Raw genomic sequence first — 18,959 nt, 5'->3', positions numbered from 1 at the left:
ATTTACTCTTACTTAGAATGTTGACATTGAAGCAGATAGCAATAAAACTTAAACTAGTTCATCCAAACATTCAATATTCAAGTAACTTGGAAACAGAAAAAAAACACATCAAATCAGGCCAATAATTAATTGCAATCTGAAAGCATGCGAGTTATATTATGAACACTATGCTTGAATGGAAGATAAAACTGAACAGATCATCTGATATCAATCTAGTTACTGAATTCAGAAAAATGCAAAGCATCTAAAGTTGTCCTCACATATTTTTGGATTCTTCATGCCAGAAGCCACAGGAGGCTGAGTTGAAAATAAGGAACCAGACTGACAAAGGTATGACACAAGACAAAAGTACAGTACGCAACAAAAGATCGTGCCATAATCAGAGCTAAGTAATCCCTCAACCAAAGCACCCGACGAAACGTTTGCAGACTTGCCTCATTTAGTTGCAAATGGTGGTGGTCATTAAGCAGCTGCGAGCAAGAATATCGCACTTTTCAAAGTTAGCGAGATTGAAGCATTTGGAAGCACATTCAATAAATAGACAATAGGTGCAGGAGTAGGCCATTCGGCCCTTTGAGCCAGCACCGCCATTCACTGTGATCATGGCTATCATCCACAATCGGTACCGCGTTACTGCCTTCTCCCACATCCCTTGACTCCGCTATCTTTAAGTATCTAACTCTCTCTTGAAAGTATCCAGAGAATCAGCCTCCACTGCCTTCCGAGGCAGACAATTCCACAGATTCACAACTCTTTGGGTGAAAACGTTTTTCCTCATCTCCGTTCTAAATGGCCCACCCCTTATTCTTAAAACAGTCCTTGTTCTGGACTTCCCCAACATCGGGAACATGTTTCCTGCCTCAAGCATGTCCAATCCCTTAATAATCTTATGTTTCAATAAGATCCCCTCTCATCCTTCTAAATTCCAATGTATACAATCCCAGTCACTCCATTCTTTCAACATACGACAATCCTGCCATCCCGGGAATTAACTTTGTGAACCTATGCTACACTCCCTCAATAGCAAGAATGTCCTTCGTCAAATTTGGAGACCAAAACTGCACACAATACTCCAGGTCACCCTGCATCCTCATAGCATCCTCCTCACAGTTCACGCTGCCACCCAGCTTTGTATCATCTGCAAATAATTCAGCCTGAACTATTGAGCGACACCAAGCACAGGCTCAGCAATCGTTTCACTGAACACCTCTGCTCAGTCCGCCTAAACCTACCTGATCTCCCGCTTGCTCAGCACTTTAACTCCCCCTCCCATTCCCAAACTGAGCTTTCTGTCCTGGGCCTCATCCATTGTCAGAATGAGGCCCAGCACAAATTGGAGGAACAGCACCTCATATTTCGCTTTGGTAGCCTACACCCCAGCGATATGAACATTGACTTCAAGTAGCCCTTGCTTTCGCTCTCTCTCCATCCCCTCCCCTTCCCAGTTTTCCCACCTGTCTTACTGTCTCAGATTACATTTTATCGCTGTACCGCCCACTCCCCTGACATCAGTCTGAAGAAGGGTCTCGATCCGAAATGTCACCCATTCCTTCTCTCCAGAGATGCTGCCTGCCCCTCTGAGTTACTCCAGCTTTGTGTCTATCCACGGTCCTTATCATTTTTAGAGATACAGCACGGAAACAGGCCCTTCGGCCCACCGAGTCCGCGCCACCCAGCGATCCCCGCACATTAACACTATCCTACACACACTAGGGACAATTTTTACATTTACCCAGTCAATTAACCTACATACCTGTACGTCTTTGGAGTGTGGGAGGAAACCGAAGATCTCGGAGAAAACCCATGCAGGTCACGGGGAGAACGTACAGACGGCGCCCGTAGTCAGGATCGATCCTGAGTCTTCGGCGCTGCATTCGCTGTAAGGCAGCAACTCTACTGCTGCGCCACCGTGCCACCCCATTCTTTAGTACACCACCAACACATAGTGGCTGTAGTGTGCATCATCCACAAATTTACTGTAGTTACACACCTTGGCTAAAACGTTCAAAGTTATGGTTTGTGGTTAAAAGTAGTTTGACTGAGCATTAGTTTAAAAATCTATTTAATATTTATGCCCCGGTCATGTTAAAATCATTAAAAAATGTAAATTAATGACCACTTACTTGACTTTTCACACTGGCACGGTTAGATTGATGTCAGGAATATCAATGATACTCTAGCTGAGACAGTCCAGCCAAAAAGAAAGTCAGGAAATTTGAAACTCAAATGAGTTTTGGCCCATACTATTCACACTTGCCTCTTCCATAATCTTTCATACTGATTAATGATTCACTTCATCCTGATCAGGTTCCAACCAAAAGGAATGCCAAGCTACACATAAAAATTGCAAGACTTTGTCAAATGCACTGGCTCAGAAGCTCTTGTAATCATATTATTTGGGTTATTTTGTAGGTCTTCTTACATAGGCAAATTGACTTGGTAACAGTCTGGAGTTCAGCAAAAACTTTTAAATCAATTTCACTACTTTCAGTGGAAGGCAGTAAATTTTAATGAAGGGGCAGCACAGTAGGTAGGTGGTATAAACAACGCCAGAGACCCACATTTGATCCTAACCTTGGGTGCTGCCTGTGTGGAGTTTGCACATTTTCCCTGTGAATACAAGTGTTTCTCCAGGTGCTCCGGTTTCTTACCACATCCCAAAGATGTGCAGATTTGCTGGTTAATTGACCTGAAAATTGCTCCCAGCATGTTGGAAATGGATGAGAAAGTGGGAGAACACAAAACTAGTGTGAACAGGTGATTAATTATTAAAATGGACCCAGTGGGCCTGTTTTCATGTTGTATCATTCGATTCAATTTGATAAACTGTTTGTTTGTTGAAGAATAATAAAAAACACACCTCACTACCATTCTTAATTATATTGAACTAAAAAAAAAAGTAGTCTGTTCAATTTAGTACTTTTTCTGATTCATGAAAGATTATTAATTTGTGTCAAGGCAATGAATTTGAGCAGCGATTTGAATTACAACCTTATCAATAGAAATGTAAAAATCACACTTTGATTGCAATGTGCTTGACATAGAAATTCCCAGCCCTAAACACTTACTAGGGTATATAATAATGGGGTGTAACATAACATGATCAGAATAAAGACTTTTAGAACATAACTTCCAATCAAACACTTATGAATAGCAGTAACTTGTAAACAGTAAATGAGGAAATAATGTTAAAAAAACATTACAAAAAAACTTTCCACATTTAACCACCCGAAAGAAGGGAAAAACATGCACACTAAATTCTCCTCCAAGCCACCTACCTGACTTGGCAATAGATAATTACTGCGTCAAAATCTTGAAATTCTAACAGCAGCAAAGTAGTAATTTCACCAAATGAATTGTATTTGTTCGCATCACTCAGCATTACCTCAAGAGCAATAATTGGTGTCATATCTACACCCCCTGAATATACAGGTACACACATAAACACAAAAAAGAAAATTAGAAATGTATCAAAATAGAGCATGGAGTAAAATAAAAACACTGTCAGCATTTTACATGGCCACATGATTCCAATGAAGAAATGCTGAACAAATGTACTAATATAAAGTGAAACCAGTATGTTATGGATCTATAGGAACTGAAATCAATTGACTGTTTGGAGTATTGAGAATTCTTATCCCATTCAGTCTACTCCTTGAATATAACTGCATGTCATTTAATACCAGAAAAAGATTGGATTCTTTGTTTAATGTTACAAAATGACTAGGTATGTTTAAAGGCTGAATAAAGGTTATGTTTTGCAAGCCGAATGCAGCTTATATTTTATATTCAAAATGTCATATTTTATCATGCAAAATGGGTTTTTTTTCTCAAGAGCATCCTTTATAGGGAATGTGTTTATTCCAGTTTTAATATACCTGTAATATCAGTCATGTCCTGTAAGATTTCTTGCAATTCAATATTAAATAGGATATCACCCACATGTTACATTCAACTCTTTGCAAATAGCACTACAAAATATCATACCTTCCCATCACACAAAAAATATAACTCATACCACCTTAATCACAAATTCTAGGCTTTGATTCTATTTGTATCATAGGTCAGTTCTAAGGAGGTAGTAATATACTGACCAAAAGTGAGAGAGAATTGTCTACCATGAAGGGGAAAAAAAGTAACAGAACAAATAGCTTAACTTGAGTTTTTTTAGTTTGCGAGATGTCACAGCAAGGCAAATGGAATGTTGTCCTTTATAACAAGGGGGTGGGGTTTAGAAGGAAGGAAGTCTTGCAATATTTGTACATGACATTAGTGAGTTCACACAAGGAGTATGCAAAAAGCTTTGGTTTCCTTATTCAAAAAAGTTCATACCTGAAAAACATACTAGAGACTAGAAATCTGAAATAAATTTTAAAAATGGTGGAAGGACTGAAGTAAGTTAGGCAGCATCTCTAGACAAAAATAAGAGATAACATTTCAGATGTTATCCTTCATTACAACTGGGAAAGAAAAAATAAGTTACAGACGACTCCCACGTTAGAGGTGTTTCAATCTCAAAAAAAGGTCCATTGTGCGATTTACCAGAACACAAAGTGATGTCATCTGCGTATGCATCATGAAAAGCAAGCTGAAAATAAAATTAAACATAAAGTGCTTGAGAGTATTTTTTTTATTCAGTATCACAGATTTTTTGGTCGTAATATTAAAATTCCTAAAGGCCAAATTTCCTTCGCGCAAATTCCAGTTTCAGGGACAGTTTTTCCCCCCCAGCTGTTATCAGACAACTGAAACATACTACCATAACCAGAGAGCAGTCCAGAACTACTACCTACCTCGTTGGTCACCCTCAAATTTTCTTTGATGGGAATTTACTGGCTTTATCTTGCACTAAACGTTATTCCCTTATCATGTATCTGTACACTGTGAATGACTCAATTGTAATCATGTATTAGAGTCATAGAGTAATAGTATTGAAACAGGCCCATCGGCCCAACTTGCCCACACCGGCCAACATGTCCCAGCTACACTAGTCCCACTTGCCTGCACTTGGTCCATATCCCTCCAAATCTGTCCTATCCATGTACTTGTCTGTTTCTTAAACGTTGGGATAGTCCCAGCCTCAACTACCTATTCTGGCAGTTTGTTCCATACACCCACCACCCTGTGTGTGAAAAGTTACCCCTCAGATTCCTATTAAATCTTTTCTCCTTCACCTTGAACCTATGTCCTCTAGTCCTCGATTCCCCAACTCCGGGCAAGAGACTCTGTGCATCTACCCGATCTATTCCTCTCATGATTTTACACACCTCTATGAGATCACCCCCTCGTTCTCCTGCGCTCCAAGAAATAGAGACCCAGCCTACTCAACCTCTCCCTATAGCTCACACCCTCTAGTCCTGGCAACAACCTCGTAAATCTTCTCTGAACTCTTTCAAGCTTGACAATATCTTTCCTATAACATGGTGCCCAGAACTGAACACAATATTCTAAATGCGGTCACACCAACGTCTTATACAACTGCAACATGGCCTCCCAACCTCTATATTCAATACTCTGACTGATGAAGGTCAAAAGCCTTTTAGACCACCTTATCTACCTGCGACTCGACCTTCGAGGAACCATACACCTGCACTCCTAGATCCCTCTGCTCTACAACACTCCCCAGAGGCCTACCATTCACCGTGTAGGTCCTGCCCTTGTTAGACGTCCCACAATGCAACACCTCACATGTCTCTGCATTAAATTTCATCAACCATTCCTCAGCCCACCTGGCCAATCGATCCAGATCCTGCTGCAATCTTTCACAACCATCTTTACTATCTTAAAATGCTTTGTAAATACAGGTCTTTTTTAACTTGTATTCTCCTTCTGCTGACTGGTTAGCACGCAACAAAAGCTTTTCACTGTCCCTCGGTACACGTGATAATAAACTAAACTCAATTGAACAAATGGATGTAACGGTGTGGTCCCTTTTAGTTTTGAATTGCAAAGAGGGTGGGTATAAGTGGATAGGGCAAAGGGTCTTTGTGTGTAGGAAGAAACTGCAGATGCTGGTTTAAACAGAAGATAGACACAAAATGCTGGAGTAACTCAGTGAGACATGCAGCATCTCTGGAGAAAAAGAATGGGTGATGTTTCGGGTTGAGATCCTTCTTCAGACTGTGTGATAGGGATGCTTGGGTAATCTCAATGTTTACAGAGCTATCTGCTTTATAGATTAAGCAGAATTGTTAAAGATCAAAAACTATGGCATTTGTAATGTTATGAAATGCAGATAAGAGCTGTTGCTGAAACACAAAACCTAAAGGAAAACGTTGGGCATGTCCACCAGCTTAGATAATGTTCCACAATCCACAGCAGCTCTGCAAGGTGGATAACCTTGAAGAGATACTTCAAACAGCCCATCAAGTGTCCTGGTGTCCACCAGCCTGATTCTCTATCTCACAAACACTCCAAGCCACTGTTCTGCCATCTCAATGCCATCATAATGAATCCCAATGCAATCCATGGAACAGCACCCCATCTCTGTCTAGGCACCCTCTAAGGGATATACTTGCACTGAAGGCAACGTTGAGATGGTTCACTAGGATGAAGGGGTTGGCTTATCAGGAAAGGTTGACCTTATACTCATTGGAATTTAAGGTTCAGAAGTGATCACATTGAAGGCTGTAAAATTGAGAGGGCTTGATATGTATGGAAGGTCAGAGCACATTTCCACTTTATTGGGGAATCTAGAATTAAGGAAGTAGTTTCTGAATAAGGGATTGCCTACTTAAGACAGATAAGAGGGGGAATTGCTTTCTCTAGGGGGCTGTGAATCATTAGGATTCTCTCATCCAAGAGCAATACAAACGGAATGTGGATATATTTATGTCAAATGAAGATCATTTTTTTAAATTGATGCAGGAGTCAAGGTAATAGGATGATGGTCATGATCAGAAAAGTGAAAATCTTACAGAATGGTTGAGCAGATTAAAGTGTTGTTCAGCCTTGTCCTGCTTGTTATGTTCTAGTCTCTGAATATGTGTTAGTTAAAATAACTTTTGTTAGAAATCTTGTTTAAAAAATGAAATTTCTGAAAAACATCATCTTCACAGGAATAAAAACTGCCACCTGCTCTCTGGACCCCATCCCCTCCAGCTTTGTCAAGGCCTGCCTTCCTGCTCTCTCTCCACTTATCACTGCAACAATAAACTCCTCCCTGTCCACTGGCATCGTCCCGCCATCCCTCAAAATCGCTGCTGTCACCCCCATTCTGAAAAAACCTGGTCTCAACCCTGACACCCCAAACAACTTCAGACCAATCTCCACCTACCCTTTCTGTCCAAAGTTTTGGAACGTGCTGTAGCTTCCCAACTCAAATACCACCTCTCTACCAATAACCTGTATGAAACTTTCCAATCCGGATTCCGCTCCAACCACTGTACTGAAACTGCGCTCCTCAAAATCACAAACGACCTTTTCCTCTCCTCCGACGCTGGCAACCTCAACATCCTCATCCTACTTGACCTCAGCGCCGCCTTTGACACCATAAATCACTCCATTCTCCTCACCCGACTTGAAACCTCCTTTAACATCACCGGCACAGCCCTATCCTGGTTCAAATCTTACCTCTCTGACAGGCACCAGTTCATCTCCATTAACAACTGTAAATCCCCCACCGCTCCCCTCCCCCAAGGTGTCCCTCAAGGCTCAGTCCTTGGCCCCCTCCTCTTCATCCTCTACCTGTTCCCCCTTGGTCAATTAATCCGCCGTCATGGTCTCAACTTCCACTGCTTCGTCGATGATATCCAGCTCCTCATCTCCACCAAGTCAATCTCCACCACCACACACTCTACACTGACAAACTGCATCACTGAAATAAAATCTTGGCTTCAATCAAATTTCCTCAAACTCAACTGTAACAAATCTGAAATCATCATCATTGGTCCAAAAACGCTCACCAAATCCACCCAAAACTTCATCCTCAATATTGATGGTCTCCCAGTATCCACCTCCCCTCACATCAGGAATCTTGGAATCATCTTTGATCAAACCCTCTCCTTCGACAAACACATCAAACACATCACAAAGACAGCCTTCTTCCACCTCAAAAACATTGCCCGTCTCCGTCCATCCCTCTCCTCCACAGCTGCAGAAACCCTCATCCACGCCTTCATCACCTCCCGTCTGGACTACTGCAACAGCCTCCTCTATGGCGCACCCTCAAAAATCATCAGTAAACTTCAATACATTCAAAACTCCGCTGCCCATCTACTCACCCACACCCCGATCCGTGACCATATCACCCCCGTCCTTTACAAACTCCACTGGCTCCCCATCCCCCAGAGAATCCAGTACAAAATCCTCCTCATGACCTACAAAGCCCTCCATAACCTGGCCCCATCCTACCTGACTGACCTCCTCCACAGGCACACTCCCACCTGCACCCTCCGCTCTGCTGCTGCCAATCTCCTATCCCCCCCCATCCGGACCAAACTCAGATCCTGGGGGGACAGGGCTTTCTCCATCGCTGCTCCCACCCTATGGAACTCACTACCCCAAACCGTCAGAGACTCCTCCTCACTCACCACATTCAAAACATCACTGAAGTCTCACCTGTTCAGTACTGCCTTCAACCACTGAAGGTCACCTCACCTTCTGTCTCCTTTCTCTGTTCGTTTACTTATTTATCTATTTATTCGCTTCCCTATGTTCTTTAAATCCCTGTAAAGCGTCTTTGAGTGTATGAAAAGCGCTATATAAATGTAATGCATTATTATTATTATTATTACTCCTGTGCAGAGCCACTTTTAAATCTCCAAAATATATTTCCTTGGCGAATCCTGTCCATAGTACGGATGCATGATACTCAATTTAGTCACTTAGAAATTAAACGTCACATAAACTGGTACGAAAAATCCTACATTCCACCGCATGCTTTAAAGCCCAATGGCATGCACAAACATACTGCCACTGCTAGAGTATCCTCAGTTGCAAGTGCTTTTACTGTTGAGAAAGCAGCTAGAGATGATAGACCATGTTCCTTTTGTGGCTGCTTTCAAGCCCACCGTGGTGTTATTCTACTGTACCTCGACTGTGCAATGCTGCCAGAACTCCCCAATAATATAAAAGAAAGCACAACCTCTTTACTTGTGTGCTGTTGCTATAATCCACCAAGGCCTGCTGGATCTCCTGGTTGCTAATCATTTAAGCTCCCCTTCCCCAGACTGACCTTCCTGTCCTGGGCCTCCATCATTGTTAGAGTGGATGAACAGCAGCTCATATTCTGCTTGTGTCGCTTAAAACCTAATGGCATGAACATCAAATTCTCAAATTTTAAGTAACCTACAAACAACCCTTTCTTCCTACCCCCCCCCCCCCCAATCCTGTGCCCCACCTGGACTTGCACCTATTTCTCCCCTTCCATTTATATTCCTTCCCCTGGCTTCACAATTCACACCACTTCTACCTTGCTCAAATATCATTTGTTTTTTCCATCTCTGGCCTTTGTCCAACCATCTGCCCATCAAAAATCACCATCGCCTGTGTCCACCGATCACTCGCCAAGTTTTGTCCTTCCCCTTCTTTCTTCCAGCCTTCCCCCTCTCCACCAGACGGAAGAAGGAACCCGATCCGAAACGTCACCTAACAATGTTCTCCAGAGATGCTGCCTGAACCGCTGAGTTATTCCAATACTGTCTTTTTCTGTTAAATTCAAGAGCAGCCAAATTGAAAATGTTCCATGACTCCAATTTCATGGATGTTTTTTTTTAAAGTGCTCAAGCTACAAATGCTCTCATCTAAATATGCTAAGCACTGCAAAAAGCAAAACTTTCCCATTCCCGCCAAAGCAGAAACTTCAAGCGGCCTCTCCTGACAACCCATATCTTCCAGCCTTGGCCTCCAGACCTCACCTTCACTTATTTCAGTATGTCCCATTTTCCCAGGAGGCACATCCTGATTTTGTTATGTACTTCTGGCTTGGTACATGTTGTCTATTATCTAGATTATTCTCCAGCATTTTTAAAAGATACATGCTAAAATGGAAATGTGGATTTAAAAACTGAATTCCAGTGGAAATTCTGCTGCTTGCCTGTTGCACTCAGTGCACAAATCAACAGAAGGCCTCGAAAAATAACAGTTATGTTTAGACTAATAATATAAGATACTGCTGCCCAAATCACAACAAACGAGCAAGAGAATCCCTATGAAAAATTCAATGTTAAACATCTAATGATTTAAACTCAAAAGAACAGTCTAGAATTGTTAGCTTTTAGTTTGCCGAGTTAAGGATACTATTAACCAGAATCTACCTGCCAACGATTGTACGGCTGTACATTAACTGTTTTAAGGAGATATTTTCACTGCCAAACAATTCTTTTAAACCATAAAATAAATCAATGCAATTCACAACAGTTAAAATGAAAATAATTTGGCACATTCATGCAATCAAAACAATGCTATTTGAATGAAAGAACAAAATGAGTGAAATGGTAACATCTGACTGCGAAAAGTAAGCAGCAAAATAGTGAATAAATATGTTTTTTGCTGCAGTGAGCTGAGAAAATAATTATAAGGATACTGGAGCAGTCATTACTCTCTTGATGGTGGCATTGAGTCTTCCATGCACCTTAGTCACTTGAACAGGCAGAATTCAACGTATCATCTAAAAGACAACACTCCTAACAGCACAGGACTCTATCAGCACTGTGAAGGCTCAACCACGATTATGTACTCAATTGCTCATATGGTGATTAAATACATAACCACAACTTCAAGGTTTCATCTCACCTTACTGGGAATTTGATGCTGCCTTATGTGGCAGATATAAAAAAATGCAGGAGCACCAGCTCCTAAAATAGTCTCGGCACAAAGTCAGACCAGCATCAGACTTGCTGCAAATCCAGTTTTTATTCCATTTAGTGAATAGATCCAGCAACTGTGATCATAACCCTTTGGTAAGACTTGTATATAACTACTTTTATCAAAATAATCCGTCAATTTTCAATAGTTTGCTTTGTACAGTCCACCCTGAATATCAAGGCTTTGTGTAGCGCGGATAAAGCTCTTGATCTCAGAATTCTTCTTTCTACAAATTGAAGAAATATGACTTTAAAAAAAACTACAAATGGTTAGAAAAGCAATTAACTTTGAGAAAGAATTGGAACGGTATAAGAGCACTCATTAGGTTGCGGCAACAACGAGTTTACTGCATCCACTTTGACCAACATGCCAGATCACCCATTTTTCTGTAGACAGTGGACTTGCAGAGTCCAGTTTTGGTAATGAATATGAATCAGCAAGCAGGATACTGTGTTTTCTATTTGCTGCTTCTCAACAAATGGAACAACTTTAAGCCAAAAGCTCCATGGAACAATACACAATTTGAACTTCAATTCGGTTTATTAGATCTGTGAATTATCCCATGATCAATAACTTTTTTCACATTGTAGTAATGTATCCTCTGATCAGCAGTGATGAAGCAGATCAATGCTAAATCCAACTGAAATCCTCATTACTACAAAAGGCCATTACAAAGCATTAAGCAAAGTTCAAATTAGGCCAAGTCCAACAATGTCCATTCTGGAACAAAGAAGCCCTCTCAAATTTCTTCTGGATGGGGTATTGTACTGCTTTTAATGCAGTTTATTTTTGGCAGTTTACCACAACGATAATAATTATACCCAAATCATTTTTACGTCTCTTTAACCTCTCACACATCATCATCAGATGTATCACTGCTGCTTGTCTCTGTGTCATCATTAACAGTAGGCTTGTAAGTGCTCTTCCACGTGAAGTTGCAAGTCAGGCCATTTTTCAGAAGACCATTTTTGCGAATGCCATTTTTCTGGAGCTGAAATAAAGAAATTGAGTTAAAAGTTAACCTGCAATATTTACTAAAACAAACCTCCTGCACATATTGAATCAGTCAATAAAAACAGTATAATTAATTAAATTCCAAGTGTTGTGCGCTGGGAGTTCGAATTCAGTAGAACATAGAAGAGCCCAATTAATTATCGTACGAGGGTCATAAAGTCTTACAGCATGACAATAGACAATAAGTGCAGTAGGCTATATGTCCTCGGCAGGTGGGCAGAGGAGGTGGGGTAGCTCTGTTGGTGAGGGATGAAATTCAGTCCCTTGTGATGGGTAACAAAGGGACTGACGATGTAGGGTCACTGTGGATAGAATTGAGGAATTGTAAAGGTAAGAAGACACTAATGGGAGTTCTCTACAGGCCTCCAAACAGTAGCCCAGATATAGGATGCAAGTTGCAGTAGGAGTTAAAATTGGCATGTTACAAAGGTAATGCCACTGTGGTTATGGGAGATTTCAATTTGCAGGTAGACTGGGTAAATTAGGTTTGTTATGGACTCCAAGAAGGAGAGTATGCAGAGTGCCTCCGAGATGGATTCTAAGAGCAGCTTCTACTGGAGCCTACCAGAGAGAAGGCAATTCTGGATTTAGTGTTGTCCAATTAACCAGATTTAATAAGGGAACTCAAGGTAAAGGAACCGCTAGGAGGTAGTGGCCATAATATGATGTTTTAATGTGCAATTTGAGAGGGAGAAGGTTAAATCAGAAGTGTCAGTTGAAAAAAGGGGACTATGAAGGCATGCGAGAGGAGTTGGCCAAGGTCGACTGGCAAAGGATCCAAGCAGGAATGACGGTGGAACAGCAATGGCAGGAATTTCTGGGCATAATCCAGAAGATGCAGGATCATTTCATCCCAAAGAGGAAGAAAGATTCTAAGGGGAATAAGAGGCAACCGTGGCTGACAAGGAAAGTTAGGGATGGAATAAAACTAAAAGAAAAGATGTATAACATAGCAAAGAGTAGCGGGAAGCCAGATGATTGGGAAACTTTCAAAGGACAACAGAAGGTAACAAAAAGGGCAATAAGGGGTGAAAAGATGAAGTATGAGAATATAAAGGATAGTAAAAGTTTCTTTAGGTATGTTAAGAGAAAAAGATTAGTAAAGACAAATGTGGGTCCCTTGAAGGCAGAAACAAGTGAAATTATTATGGGGAACAAAGAAATGGCAGAAGAGTTACTTTGGTTCTGTCTTCACTAAGGAAGACACAAACTATACCAGAGGACAGAGGATTTAGGGAGACAAAGGAACTGAAAGAAATTTGCATTAAGCGAGAAATAGTATTGGGTAGACTGATGGGACTGAAGGCTGATAAATCTCCAGGGCCTGATGGTCTGCATCCCAGGGTACTCAAGGAGGTGGCTCTAGAAATCATGGATGCATTGGTGATCATTTTCCAATGTTCTATAGATTCAGGATCAGTTCCTGTGGATTGGAGGGTAGCTAATGTTATCCCACTTTTCAAGATAGGAGCGAGAGAGAAAACAGGGAATTATAGACCATTTAGTCTGACATCGGTGGTAGGGAAGATGCTGAAGTCAATTATAATAAAGTAATAACAGCGCATTTAGATAGCAGTAAAAGGATTGGTCCAAGCCAGCATGGATTTATGAAGAGGAAATCCTGCTTGACTAATATGGAATTTTTTGAGGATGTGACAAATAAAATGGATGAAGGAGAGCCAGTGGATGTAGTATATCTCGACTTTCAGAAAGCCTTTGGTATGGTCCCACACAGGAGATTAGTGGTCACAATTAGAGCACATGGTATTGGAGGTACGGGTATTGATATGGATAGAGAACTGGTTGGCAGACAGGAAACAAAGAGTAGGAATAAAAGGGTCAATGTCAGAATGGCAGGCAGTGGCGAGTGGAGTGCTGCAAGGCTCGGTGCTGAGGCCACAACTATTTACAATATAGATTAATGATTTAGACGATGGAATTAAAAGTAACTAGAAAATTTGCAGATGACACAAAGCTGGGTGGCAGTGTGAACTGCAGAGGATGCTAGGAGGTTGCAGGGTGACTTGAACAGGTTGAATGAGTGGGCAGATGCAAGGCAGATGCAGTATAATGCAGGTATATGTGAGGTTATCCACTTTGGCGGCAAGAACAAGGAAGCAGATTATCTGAATGGTGTCAGGTTAGGAAAAAGAGAAGTGCAATGATACCTGGGTGTCCTTGTACACCAGTCACTGAAAGTAAACATGCAGATTCAACAGGCAGTGAAGAAAGCTAATGGCATGTTGGCCTTCATAACAAGAGGATTTGAGTATAGGAGTAAAGAGGTCCTTCTGAGGTTGTACAAGGCCCTGGTGAGACAACATCTGGAGTATTGTGTACAGTTTTGGTCTCCTAATTTGAGGAAGGACATCCTTGCTATTGAATCAGTGCAGTGTAGGATCACGAGGTTAATCTCTGGGATGGCAGGACTATCATATGAGGAAAGATTGGAAAGACTAGGCTTGTATTCACTGGAATTTAGAAGGATGCGAGGGGATATTATAGAAACATATATAATTATAAAAGGATTGGACAAGCTAGATGCAGGAAAAATGCTCCCAATGGTGGGGGAGTCCAAAACCAGGGGCCACAGCCTAAGAATAAAGGGGGGGCCATTTAAAACTGAGATGAGAAAAAACTTTTTCACCCAGAGAGTTGTGAATTTGTGGGATTCTCTGCCACAGAAGGCAGTAGAGGCCAATTCATTGGATGAATTTAAAAGAGTTAGATAGAGCTCTAGGGGCTAGCGGAATCAAGGGATACGGGAAGGCAGGCATGGGTTACTGATTGTGGATGATCAGCCATGATCACAATGGATGGCAGTGCTGGTTCGAAGGGCCAAATGGCCTCCTCCTGCACCTATTTTCTTTGTTTCTATCTATGTTTCTAAAGGAGGTGAGGGAGGAACTTCTTTAGTCGGAGGGTAGTTAATCTGTGGAACTCATAGCCACAGCGGGTTGTGGAGGCCGTGAGTGGATATTTTTAAGGCAGAGATAGACAAATTCTTGATTAGAACAGGTGTCAAGGGTTATGGGGAGAAAGCAGGAAAATAGGATTAGGAAGCAGAGATCAGCTATGATTGAATGACGGAGTAGACTTGATGGGCCGAATACCCTAATTATACTATAACTTGTGAACTTGAGCCATGGTATTTAAGTATTCCTTCATACACAGTATTTAAGTGGCATAGTTGAGTCTCCAATTAATGGTAGCAATCATGCTGGTAACCATCAAGGGAGTTTGGCATGATACTGAAGGACAGGCAATTAGAATTTCTCTCTCTCTCATCATGGTTTTGCTTCATATAGGTATCAACTACTTCATTTTCTGAAAACGTGAAATATTGCATAATACATAAATATCCCTACTTATGATGAGACAAGGGAAGAAAGATAACTGATGAATGAGCCAAAAGCAGTTGAGCCAGGGAAGCTTATGTGCAACCATTTACCTTCTGCTGGGTTAGTTCAATCACAGCAGCCAAAGCATGCATTTTATTGATACCACTCTCCATTTACTAACAAAAATAAGTTAGGCATATGATATTGTCGAAGCACTGTCTTGAATGATGTGTTGCGGTTGGATTGATTGATCACCGGCAAATACATCCATCACCCTTTGTTGTGAGAGGTCCCATTCATGCCCATTGACCAAAAATTTACCACAGCTCATTGGTGCCTCAGTCAAATGCTTACTTAAAAGGCATGGGAAATACAACTTTTCACTTGTGAAACACAACCTTGCACTTATGGAAACACTCTCACGTGAAATACAACCTTTTGGTCCATGCTTTGACCAAGGTTTTGCTGAAAATTGGAGCAGAGGATTCTTGGCAAAACCCAAACGAGGTAAAGGCGTGCTGGTTTCTGTTGGGCCAGTACCACTCAACAGTGCTATCAACATCTCCTCCCAACAATTTGCTGATAATGGAGAGTAGTTTGTTAGAGCCATAGTAAGATTAGATTTGTTCTGATTTGGCCAGAAGATAACCAGTCAAAATGTCTACATTGTCATTGTCCCTTGGATGCTGGCATAAATGTATTAGAAAACCTTTGACCACAGGCTAGTTCTGGAGAAAATATCTTTGGTACTGTAGCCAGGATATCTGGTCCCATAGACTTTTCTGTCTCCACTTATCTCAGCTGTTTTGAAATCATTTGGAAGTGGCTGATAACTGCTTTGAGTGATAGCGGTGATCATAGAAGTACCTTAGACAACTATCAGAAGTAACAGACAAATTTGCAGGTCGATTTCGAGTTGCAAAAAGCCACCTTCTTCTGATTTTTTATAGGAGAATAATGAGTACTATATCAAGAAGTGGGGTTAGTATTAGTAATGGTTATTTTAAGATGTTAAAAGCTCAAAGTGATGAATGAGAGTTACAAGGGTAACATTAACGCTTGTATAGTATCCAACTGTGTACCATAATTTACAACTTGAGCTCATTTCCATTTGCAAAATCCAGAGTGGGGTTTGATCAATGCACCTCTGAACAGCATTCTGGCAAAACTCAAATCTTAAACTACGATCTCATTAATATCCAACAAGATACATGCTTAAAAGCAGAACAGATAATTATAAAGGGAAAATGGGGGAAAAGAGGTGACTGGAGAATAGATCCAATTCTGAGTAGTACTGAACAGATGTTGTTACCTGTTCACTGATGGCCTGGAATTCCCTCATCTCATCCTCTGTTAATGGAGCACATGTTTCATCATTTTCACTTTCTTCCTGCCAACCCATCTCCTTGAGCAGCCTAAAGGAAATAAAGTATCGAGAACAACACATTTTTGCAAACGCAGAAAATCTATTACATGTTAAATGGTTAATGGAGATGGTAACAAATTATTATTTTGAGGAGATTTCTTTCTTCACCACATTATTTTTAGCTGAAAGTTTGTTGAAAGACAAAAAGTATATACAGATAATTAGATGAAAACAAACAAAGTGGATATTGGTCCCAAGATATAATCTGGGGAATTAATGAGAGCAGATGAACTAAACGGAGAGTTTTCATCAACCTTCACTGCAGATAATACAAGTGAAATGGCAGTGAATTGGGAATTAGAAGGAAGGAGAACATGAGGAACTTACAATCATCAGGCAAGTCAGGGTGAACAAACTGATGGAGCTGCTGACAAACAAGTCCCTGAGGCCTAATGGAGTTGATCCAAGGGTCTTAAAAGTGGTTGTTTAAAGAGCTGATGCACTGGTCTCAGTTTCCCCAAATTCCTTATATTTGAGGAAGATGTTATTAGATTGAAAAATAGCAAACATAACTCCTTTCCTTAGATAGAAAAGGAGATCAAGAACATGGGCCGATTAGCTTAACAGCTACCTTTGAGAAAATAGTGGAAGCTATAATTAATGTCAAAGTTGGGAATTTGAAAAAACTCAAAGAAATCAGGGAAAATCCTGATTTTGTGAAAGGAAAATCACATGAGGTCAACTTGTTTGAGTTTGTTATCATATGGGCTGTACATAAAGAATCAGTAGATGTAGCATAGTTAGATTTACAGAAGGCATTTAATAAGTTTATTCAAAGGTAATTATGGAAAATAAAAGCTCATGTGCAGGAGATGATGTACTCTCATGGACAGAAGATTGGCTGACTGAGAGGAACCTGGGAGAATAGGCATCAGGAGATTCCATTATCCCTGGAATCTAGTCAACAAGATGTGGAGGGCTTTGTCACAGAGATTGCATGAAGGCAAATGACCTGTATGAAGGCAACAAGAGGGATGGTTACTAAATATAGACATGAATAGGCATAAATGCGTCTTTTTGTGGACAACAAGATGTAGAGTGCTTTGTCACAGGGATTGCATGAAGGCAAATAACCTGTATGGAGGTAACAAAAACGATGGTTGCTAAAGATAGACAGGAATGTAGGCTGCAAAGTAGACAGAAGGAGGCTTCACAGCATCTAAGATAGGTCAAAATATTGCAACTGAAAACAATATGGGAAACAATGGGTCTTTTTTGTTATGATAACAATACATGTTTGCATAGTTGTGCAAGTGGGGATGGGTGGGGGGTTAGGATATATATTTATTGTCTCAGATCATGCTTAAACCACAAACTGGACAACTCTCAACAGCAAATGAACAAAATGGAAACTGCACAAGTGGATAATCATAGTCAAAAGCAGGTGGCAAAAGCATACTGTTCAAATGCTGCAGGATGTTTACAGCAACTTGTAAATCATTTGACTCCTTTCCATTTTTACTGCATCTAAATCAATAGGTGATATCTTTAACTATAATTCTGTACACATACCTATGCTCGGCTTCCAACGAATTTGATAAAATATTAGATTGGGGGAATGCTGAAGAGTGAATAGTTGTCTGGGATAGAAGTCGAGAATTTCCATTCTCCCTGGAATCGCCATTTTTATCAAAATTTCTGTTTTTGTCTCTCTCTTGATGAGTATTCTTGTTGTGTTGCATGTTAATCATTTCATAATCCTGAGGATCAAGACAGATAAAATATCTAGTAGACCAGCTGTTTGTTACCTCTCATTTCTTAAAAATCAGGGTGCATTTCTGGAGTAATGAACAAGTTCTCATATAATTATTATTGCACAAATATTTTACTGTAAAATAGTTCTCAAGACAAAAGATTCCAAGCTAATTGTTAAGTGATGAGCAGCATAAGAATTTTTGATCATAAGACATAGGAGCAGCATTAAGCCATTCGGCCCATTGAGTCTGCTCCGTGATTTGATCATGACTAATCTATTTCTCTCTCCCAACCCATTCTCCTGGTAACCTTTGATGCCCTTACTGCTCAAGAACCTATTATTTTCCACTTTAACAATACCCAATGACTTGGCCTCCACAGCAGTCTGTGGTCATGCATTCCACAGATTCACCACCCTCTGACTAAAGAAATTCCACCTCTTCTCCATTCTAAAGGTACGCCTTTTTCTTCTGAGGCTGTACCCTCTGTTCCAAGACACTCCTGCTACTGGAAACATTCTCTCCACATCGATTCTATCAAGGCTGTAACAGCCTAGTTTAATCCTTGCTTGAAATATCATTAAAATGAATTTAATCTTAAACAAGAATATATTTCAATTCCATATTGCAAATAAATTCAGAAAACTTGATTATACAAGAAAAATATCAACTAAAAGT

The 18,959-nt window shown here is 40.6% G+C and overlaps 1 protein-coding gene across 2 annotated transcripts in view; it reads right to left on the bottom strand.

The window, feature by feature from the left end:
* Nucleotides 1-10,872: 10,872 nt before the first annotated feature.
* LOC144592534 (vasculin-like) overlaps nucleotides 10,873-18,959 on the bottom strand; it is a 52,654-nt gene continuing 44,567 nt past the window's right edge. For both annotated transcript variants that reach the window (XM_078397114.1, XM_078397119.1), the window contains exons 10-12: nucleotides 18,100-18,287; nucleotides 16,474-16,576; nucleotides 10,873-11,797 (exon numbers count right to left, since the gene is read on the bottom strand). In XM_078397114.1, coding sequence (XP_078253240.1) covers nucleotides 11,657-11,797; nucleotides 16,474-16,576; nucleotides 18,100-18,287 — 432 coding nt within the window. In that variant the 3' untranslated portion in view covers nucleotides 10,873-11,656. The remainder of the gene's footprint in view (nucleotides 11,798-16,473; nucleotides 16,577-18,099; nucleotides 18,288-18,959) is intronic.

The sequence above is a fragment of the Rhinoraja longicauda genome, chromosome 1 (genome assembly GCF_053455715.1).
Source record: "Rhinoraja longicauda isolate Sanriku21f chromosome 1, sRhiLon1.1, whole genome shotgun sequence".
Lineage (NCBI taxonomy): Eukaryota > Metazoa > Chordata > Chondrichthyes > Rajiformes > Arhynchobatidae > Rhinoraja > Rhinoraja longicauda.
The sequence above is the reverse complement of the archived record's forward strand: the minus strand, read 5'-3'. Positions and strand labels throughout refer to the sequence as shown.